Source organism: Coffea eugenioides, chromosome 2, assembly GCF_003713205.1.
Source record: "Coffea eugenioides isolate CCC68of chromosome 2, Ceug_1.0, whole genome shotgun sequence".
Taxonomy (NCBI): Eukaryota; Viridiplantae; Streptophyta; class Magnoliopsida; order Gentianales; family Rubiaceae; genus Coffea; species Coffea eugenioides.
The window spans coordinates 19,393,654-19,402,984 of record NC_040036.1 but is presented as its reverse complement, the minus strand read 5'-3'; the positions used below and the strand labels follow the sequence as shown (position 1 = coordinate 19,402,984).

At 38.5% G+C, this 9,331-nt stretch overlaps 2 protein-coding genes across 2 annotated transcripts; both read right to left on the bottom strand.

The window, feature by feature from the left end:
* Nucleotides 1-98: 98 nt before the first annotated feature.
* On the bottom strand, nt 99-938 carry LOC113763297 (protein BRICK 1). Its single transcript, XM_027307063.1, has 2 exons — nt 599-938; nt 99-446 (listed from the first exon to the last, which is right to left on the bottom strand). Exons 1-2 carry the CDS (start codon nt 729-731, stop codon nt 319-321), a joined length of 261 nt encoding a protein of 86 aa, XP_027162864.1. The 5' UTR covers nt 732-938; the 3' UTR covers nt 99-318.
* Nucleotides 939-1,589: 651 nt separating this feature from the next.
* Nucleotides 1,590-8,703, bottom strand: LOC113763296 (probable cytosolic oligopeptidase A). Its single transcript, XM_027307061.1, has 16 exons — nt 8,227-8,703; nt 7,968-8,135; nt 7,707-7,830; nt 6,912-6,988; nt 6,283-6,426; nt 5,956-6,186; nt 5,787-5,877; nt 5,129-5,250; nt 4,732-4,839; nt 4,400-4,645; nt 3,492-3,637; nt 2,972-3,089; nt 2,580-2,771; nt 2,355-2,420; nt 2,125-2,196; nt 1,590-2,014 (listed from the first exon to the last, which is right to left on the bottom strand). Exons 1-16 carry the CDS (start codon nt 8,632-8,634, stop codon nt 1,928-1,930), a joined length of 2,400 nt encoding a protein of 799 aa, XP_027162862.1. The 5' UTR covers nt 8,635-8,703; the 3' UTR covers nt 1,590-1,927.
* Between the last annotated feature and the right edge of the window lie 628 nt (nt 8,704-9,331).

The window sequence follows — 9,331 nt, the reverse complement described above, 5'->3', positions numbered from 1 at the left end:
AATGCTCCAACAACTATGCAATTAATCATTCAAAATTAGACGTTTTTTTTTCAGCTCTAATGTCATCTGCATTGAACCGGAAAAAGTGAGCCATCCAATTTTCATAAATTGCTCAATTAGCAATGCCTATATAACCAAATAATAATAATACATGGATGGATATGCAAATATTGCTAGCAGTATACTCACGGGAATAAACAGAAAAGTAGCAAGGTAAGCACTTGAAGGAAAGAACCGCATCGAATGAGAAACTGCTTACATACATAGAGGCAAATGCGTAATTTTATGTAGTGTACTGATATACAGATGGAAGAATGATCAATTAGGGGTGAAGAGAGCCGGATTGGCAGTAGCGCTACCAACTTGGACCTCGAGCAATTCGAGACGACGCTCCAGCGTATCAAGCTTCTCATTCAGAGTCGCCAATTTGCTTTTCGTTGTAGCCTCTGGAGAAGAGATGTAATGCAGAGAGAGAGAGAGAGTGTGTTAAAGCATACTTTAACTCAGATGACGCTGATCAAAAGAGAAAGGAGAAAGGAATAGAAATGAGGCAAGTAGGTAAAGGTAGGGATTGGGTTGTTTAGGTGAAATTGATTACCAAACTGAACGAGGAAGTCAAAAAGGCGACGGACGTTAAGGGAGATGTGGGAAATGAACTCCCGATTCTCCCAATCGGCTTGGACTGCTATCCCCACGTTCACCGCATTCGTGATTCCTCCAGCTCTTGCCATTGTTAATCTAGTTCTACTACTACTACCGCTTCTTCTTCTTCTTCAGTCTTGTCTTTAACTGCTTTCCTTTCTTGAGCTTCTCTCTCTTCTCTCAACTGATGAAATGAGATGAGATCTGCGTTTCCTAATTAATCTCCTGCTGGAAAGGAGACGTCAGCGCAAGGGTTACTTACGGTGGCTGGGCTGACCTTCGCTGGTTTCGTCGCGGTTCCTTTCGGGAGTTTTCTCACCCTTTTTTTTTAATTTTAATAATAAAAAATAACTACTACGCGTGGTAGCACGGATCATGGGTTCCTGACAGTCATGTGCATTTTGCACAGCGCGTAACTTTGTTTCCCACACATGTGTAACTTACTTTCAATAATGTGTAACTTTAAAATAAAATTTTATGTATCCCACACATGTTGTTAAAATCGAGATACAAAATGAAATCTAAACCGTACAAATTTTTTTGATCAAATCTTTACTGTGAACTGCTCAGGGACGGTCATTCTGATGACCGTACCTGCCCCATTTCCTGCTAGCACGCTCCATAAGTAACATACACAGACAAGAGAGAGAAGTTCCAATTTATTCAAAGTTACGACATTGTGATAGTAGGCTTTTCTTTCAAGGGCCGCTTCTCCTTTACATTATTGTTGTTGCTGCGTGTCTTACTTACCTAGGCTATGATCCTCAATGGTTACTGACCACACAATCATCAGGTATATTAGACTTTATTAATACGTACCCTCTTAAGTCTTAACTTGAGCATTCTCGTTCCAGCCAAAAAACCGTAAACAAAGCCACCGCAAAAATTCACCAATAAACTTTGGTAACTATAGTGCTGCCATCTTCCATGAAGATGGACAACGCAAATGCCGAACATTAAGGCAATGCCAAATTTATTGAATGTCCAATAAATCCAGTGACAATTACTCAATTTTTTGAGATGTACTTTTCTATCATAGCCCCGTCAGTTGTTATCCATATATCAAGTCTAGATGACAGAAAACTACCTTAAAAGTACAAATAACAATGCCCCTGGACTTGTAGATATCTTAAACCCCTCAAAAAAAAAAAAAAAAAGGGTCCATGGGGTTGTAGATATCTTAAGCCTAGCAATGTTGCGGCAATTGTATTCTTAACCAGACCGACCCAAATAGCCTCCATCTACTATCAAATGACCATCGATCTGATGAACCCAAAAATTTAGCTTATGCAGACGCTGTGACAGGTAGCAAGCCGTTGTGCCTAAGCAGCGCCTCCGGAGAAGGTTCCCGGCCCCGGAATTCCACAAATACCTGAATAACCATAGGAGCATAATAAGAAGACAGATACCGCATCTAGGATGCAAGCTTTCATATGAAAGGGTGAAATATGTAGGATGAGCATTATTTTTCAAATGTCTAACCTCTAGTGGAGCTTTTCCACCTCCAAGAGCAAGTATGGTTTCTCGGAACCTATTCCCTGTTTCTTTTACTGCCTGTTCAAATAAAAAACATGCAAGCAATGAAGCTCCTAAAAGACAACATGAAACGGGACACGCTACCACCTTAAATCTACACTTATATACGGATGCCTTCCAGAAAGAACTCAAGCTCATAGGATATCAAGCCTTCTTAGACAGCAGCAAAAAATTACCTTTTCGTCATGGAGACCAGCATCTTCAAATGCTGAGAAAGCATCTGCAGACAAGACCTCTGCCCACTGCAGAAATTCAAACATTTAAGCCTTGTCAAAGATTTCTAAAGCTCAACAAATCATCACGCCTGCCACAAAGCAAGTCGGTCGATTTTACCCTATAGCCTGCATATTCTTTATGCTTTTAGCACCTCCTAGTAAACTAGTCATTCAAGTATAAGATACCTTATAACTGTAGTATCCAGCTGCATATCCACCAGCAAATATGTGACTAAAACTGCATAGAAATCGATCATCTGGAAGTGGAGGAAGCACTTGAGTTCTTTCTGAGACCCTACGATCAACATCATAGATTGATTCCGAACCACCAGGTACATACTTCGTGTGCAACTCAAGATCAACGGTCGCAAATCTTAACTGCAAAAAACAGAAGAAATATTACTTAAACCGAAATGGCACAAGTTCAAGTTCAAAGTGCACCAAAGGAAAATAAATTAATAAATGAATACATGAAGCTTCACCAGTCAGCTTCAATGGCGTACAAGAACACATCTTAATATCCTAGCAGCAAGAATGGAGTGAAGATGTAACACAACATTACATAGCTATATGCTGACCTGGCGAAGACTTAGAGAACCTGCACGAAAAGTTCTGGCAGCAAGAAGTTTCTTATAAATGTCTTCAGGGAGACTCTCTCCAGTTTCATAATGCTTGGCAATGCCCATCAATGTATCCCTGCAATAACCATCAATAACACATCAGCAGCAGTGGGAGAGAAAAGGTAATAAAAATTGGCTAATTGCTCCAAAATCAAGAAAATGAGTCTGAAGAAGAAATATTAAGACATAATTGTCTCCCCAAAACCAGCAGACTCAGATGAGTGATTTGCCGGTCATCAAAGTAGAATTCTAACTTTATTCCTAAATAGATTTTCTTTGGTATTGGCATTTTCTTCGCAGAAATTTTTCTTAAGGACTCAAAAGGAAGCTCGAAATAATTCTTAAGACTAGTACATATTTGTTATCCAAGAGAGAACTAAATACACATATATATTGAAGGAATGTAAGAGCATACACAGCCAACGTTGATTATTTGCAGAAGTTACAACCCCTGAAATATAACAACAAAAAATTATACCTATGGTAGCACCAATTTTCCATAAATTGGGACGGCAGTTCAACAGCATCCCACTCAATTTTCCGGATACCAGCAACCAAACCCTCATCTTGTTTTGTTAACATATGCTGAAGGGAATGACCAAACTCATGAAAAACAGTCTCAACCTACAAGGATAAGCAGAATCATGCATGAGTTTAAAATTTGTTATCACGATCACCAGATAAGATACTTTTCTAATTCCAAACGCAATCTTTCTGAAACAATACATAAATGAAAATTTACATAAGATTATTTAGCTCCCATAAAAGGAAGCTCTGAACATGTTCTTACAAGGGGTTAAGGGACTTAAATTGAACAAGCACCACAACAATCCATAGGCATATCATAATTGCTCAAGCAATATGACGTTTAAGATAGTGACATGGTCAAAATTGCAGAAGCAATATGGCATTAACTACGGGGTCAATCACTATGCAGAACAGCCACAATCATTCAATAACTTCTGAAAACAAAGTTGACAGCTTAAATTGCACAAAAGGGAAAGGGGAAAAAAAATCATTTCGTTAGAAATATATCGTTTTACAATCAAAATAAGCATGTCTGTGCAGACCTCTACTCTGATTTATCCAATCAATGAATTACTTACCTGGTTATGTACTCTTTCTATTCACTGACAGCTTATCATTTTGTTCTAACATTGCACAACTTAACTATCAACCTATTAAATAATCCATATTTTCCAAAAAATTTCGATAAGATATAATTGGACGGACTGTATCTGTTTGCATGACATTAGCAGTCCAAAAGTATGGCATCCAAAAACATAAAAGAGAAACAAAAAATAAGTAAGTAAATGCATTCCTACTATTAATCCCAATAGTCTAGGCATCTTAAGAAAGCACATGACATAAAACTTTTGACCTTACCTCACGGAAGGTCATTAGGCTAGGCTTGTTCCCTACAGGAGGCATTTGATTGCAAACCATGTGGGCGACAGGCAACCTGGGAGAGACACCATCTCGTGACAATACACGACTTCGCGAAACAACTTCATCCATCCAAGCACCTCCACGCTTTTCAGATGGTCGGGAATATGGATCAAAATAAAAATAAGCAATGGTGCTGCCTGAAGAATCATTGACACAATAAAATCGGACATCGTTGTTCCAAACCTAAAAAATCGTAAAACTGTTAAAACAAAATCTCATCCTGTAAGAATCAATAATGACAAAAGACAAAATCTGTTGTATATATTTACAGGAGCTAAACCATCAGCAGCCTCGATATTGATTCCAAAAAGCATCTTGGCAAGGTTGAAAAGGCCATCCATAACTTTAGGCAAAGAAAAGTAAGGACGAAGTTCTTCCTGTAATGACTCAACAAGATTAGAAATCCAGCTTGCCAAATAGATTTGTAAAACAAGAACACACGACTTCCAGTACAGTACCGAATACCATATTACAATCATATCACACTTGAATAAATTTTATAAATGCGCTCAAAAATAGCCTCAAAGAGCACATAACAGGCCGAAGCTAAAACCTAGCCTTTTTTTCGAAACCAAGGAACTGAACCATAAGTTAAACCCTCTAAATAAGTGATGACCAAGATTGAAACACAAAATTTAAGCATTGAAAATCCACAAGAGAGAGAACCTCATTTATTTCATATTTTGATTCCCGAAGCCTCTCACTCCAGAAGCTGAGATCCCAATGGTTCAGATTGTCAGCTTCTAGAGCACCTTGACTTTTAGAGAATTGCTTGAGGTCTTCCATATCTACGGGAAAAAAAAGGACTATAATCAGTGACTGAATTTAACTCGCCTAGCTATTAGAGTGATAGCAAAAAAGACCACATAAAAGGAAGAAAAGAAAAAGTGCGGCAGGAAAGAAATAGGCCATTAAATTAGATAAAAGCATAGGAGCATGCTAAAATTTGAAAAACCAGGAATATCAGAACTTGCAGAGAACGCTTGGTTACAAATCTAATTTAAATAATGTTGTCAACAAGCTGAAAGCTATAGAAGTAGAATTCTTTACTTACCTTCTACTTCTGTATTCCACTTTGCTTTTAAAAAAGCAAAGCTTGAGGGAATATATGATGGAACTCTACAGTTTTAACCAATATAAATATGTTGAACTAAAAAATAAATGCTAGCAAATCCTGTCAAGTGAAAAAAGTTAAAATATTACATAAGTGGCATCCTAAAGCCATCAGGCACTTTCTTCATGTCAAATTTGAATCAACAGCATACACTTAGTAAGTTTTAACTGGCCAAAAGCAATGAACTAAAAACCATCCTAACTAGATTACCTTTAACTGCAGGATCCCAAGATGCAGCACGTATCTTTTCAAGAAGCTCTAGTGCCTTATCAACAGTCGCCATCTTGGTAGCCATGCTTACCTAAGAAGAACGACAACTACATTAGTATGCCTAAAATTGACTGACATCAATTTGGAAGTAAACACTTAATGGTTGTACCTCTCCATGGTTATTATAGCCAAGAAGCTTAGCCTTTTCCAACCTAAGTTGTAGAATCTGATCAATTATCGGTGTGTTATCCAGATCTCCGCTAGAAGCACGTGTAACATAAGCACGGTAAACTTCCTCCCTCAAGGTTCGATTTCTAGCATGTTGCATCACAGACATAAAACTCGGTGCATCCAATGTGATTATCCATGGTCCATTTTCAGCAGTAGCATTTTCATGCCCCTGTAAGGCTTATAGGATGATGAGTAATGCCATACCAAGCAACAAATGAACTAAAATCATGATGTCATAAGTAATGCCCCTTTCTAAACAGTTTACCTTAGTAACTGCAGTCTGGGCAGCCAATCCAAGTGCTGTAGCAGGCAATCCTTCAATATCTTTCTTGTCCGTAATTACCTTTTCATACTTTTTTGTGGCATCCAAAACATTTTCCTCAAACTTTCGCGATAGTTTTGCTAGCTCCTGCAGAAAAATTGAAAGCAAATGAAAGTATTACTTATCTAGAAAGGTAACACTGAACATCAGAAGTAAATTGCAAGATATACCTGGGCTACATATCATCTTCATATTACGAGGGAAATTTAGTGTTCCTCAACAGAAAAAGAAATATAAGCATCATGCTAGAATTGCTCAAAAATAATCAACAGAAAGAACTCTCTAAGACAACACCCAGGAAAATAAAACAATAAGCATAATGCAATTTATTTGGCACCCTATGTTATAAAAAATAAGCCATCCACCCATGATCAAGGAAAAATAGAAAACACATAGTTACTCAAGATGTCACATTTACATCAAATTCTTGACACCAATAATGAGCAGACAATCAAATTTTAGGCAAAGATACAGATAAAATTGAACATGTTATCTACAGATCAGATAACCACCAAAGGAATCTAAATAATCTGATTATGACGAAATATAGAATTCGACAGAGCAGCATATACCTGTTCAATTTTGTTAAATTGCTCTCTTTTATCATCTTCAAGAGCAATGCCACTCAATATGGCCTCCTCAATTGATGCTGCATAAGTAAGAGAGGTCATGAGAATTTTTAAGCTCAAGCATACCAAATTTTTAGTATGGCACTATTAAGTAACAAAAAGATAGAAAAATATCCTAGTACAGTTGTTGTAACTCCTCGTCAATAAACATGCACAAGTAATACTTAAGCATATAAACCAAATTCCTTTCCTTTTGGTGATTAAGTCTAAATAAGGCGTGTAGGACCTCATTTTTGTCACTTTATTAATCCAACGACTTGCAAGGTGGGAGAATGAGCGTTAAACATGTCTGAAGGCAAATTTTATGCATAGAAAATTCTGATGACAACTTTCTGCAATAACTTGCAAAGTATATAATGAGGAGACTAAAGAGCAATCATGGCGGTCTTTTACCCTTCTATCAAGTGAAAAAGTTGGCAAGAGAATGAACAAATTAACATATAAAACGACACTAAGAATATAAAGAGCAACAGATTCAGATAGTTTCATTCCCTATATTCATTCTGCAGAAAACCTTAAAAGCTAAAACCAATAAATTCAGTGGAATTTTCAGAAATAACTCATACCACAGCATGACTCAAGGCAAAAAGAAAATGACATACTAAAAAGGTTAGGCATAAAAACCAAAGAAAAGGACATAAGGATCAACTAAACACTCATTATATGTAACACTAACTACAGCTAATACAACAATGTATGTATTTGTTAAATCAAACAGGGCAGAGTTCAAAGACGTACTTTCAACTATCCGTTTACGAGCATCACTCAGCGAATCCCAATCAGGAGATTCCCGTATAGCTTTATAAGCATTATAAATTGGCTTACTTTGACTCAGTTTGAGGTCAAACGCAACTTTCTCTGGCTGCAGATCAAGATTCAAAAGACCATATGAGCACCAAAAGCAATACAGTGATATAACTTTTCCCTATCAATTAAGAAAAAAAAAAGGGGAAAAATCTATAGCACGGTTAATAACCAAAAATATATATATATATAGACCTGCACTTCTTCAATGGCAGCACGAAGCTCAGAGCTGTCCTTAACGGACTTGAGGTGATTGATTGCTCCCCAAACCACAGTAATCCTATCAATTATCTTCTCTAATGGCTCCACCAATTTGGGCCACGTCGGCTCCACCGTCTTCTCCAATTCCTCCAATTCTCCCTCCTGCATATACATGCATTGAATCATCTCGTTTGTTAAATCAAATAAATGAATAAATATGGTGTTAATTTCTTCAAATTTTGAAAGCACGTACGAGTTCCTTCAGCAAAGCGCGGATGCCAGGAAGGACGTGCTCGGCCTCAATCGAATCAAACGGCGGGAAATTGAAGTCCGTTAGAAGAGGATTCTTGTCGCCGACGGAGGTCATTCCGGAAGGAGGTTGGGAGACGGTGGATTTTGACGGTGATGCAGCGGCGAATGATCGGACGGTGGTTGTTGACCTGGTAGAGGTTTTGGCTGACCAGTGGAGACTGTGCAGGCAGAGCAAGAAAGAGGAAGACCAGAGAGGACAGGGCGGGGATTTGGGAAGTTGGGTGGGGTAGTATTTGGGAAGAGAAAGAGAAGAAGCTTTTAAGCAAAATGGCTGGGATCGAAAGTGACGAGCTGCTACTGCTAGCGCCGGATACTGAAGCGAGCAAGAAAGAGTGAAGCGGGTAGCCATGAGGAGTATGCTTAGCGCTATGATAAGGAGAATGGAGCCGTAAAGGGCTCGGCTTGGTCCGGATGATGATGCATATAATACGGGTTTGGGTATTCTAGTCCTGTTTTGACTTATGGGTTTGGATTTGGGGACGGTCATTGCTTTGGTTTCTGAAGCTGCTGGTGCTGGATTGTGTTTAGGGATGGTAACGGGGGCGGGCACCCGCGGGGTACAAATGGGGCGGGGGATGGGGCAGGGCGGGGGCAAAATATTTACCCCCGCCTTAAAACGGGGCGGGGGATGGGGCAACATACATCCGTCCCATCCCCCGCCCCGTCCCCCGCATAAAAATATATATATATATATATAAATACACAAAATTAACAAAACCCCTAACTGTTCAAGGTATTTTTGGTTAGTGTTTGAGAATTCTTCCTCTCTCCTGTTAGTTCTAAAAAATGCTTGGACATACGAGGAGAGTTTTGCTTTTCATATAGGCTTGCTTCTGATTTTTTTTTGCTTCATGTACTAGGCTTTTGTGTGCATAAATTTCTGAGTTGTTCAATCCTTTTAGATAGCCATGGATATAACTTATTATGGTGGGGGTCATCTTTAGTTGATTAGTTCAGGAGACCTGTGAATGCTATTACTTAATGGGAAAAGCTCTATGTTGTTGTAAAGCTATGCTGTGGCTTTGGATATGAATCTCTAGCATCTT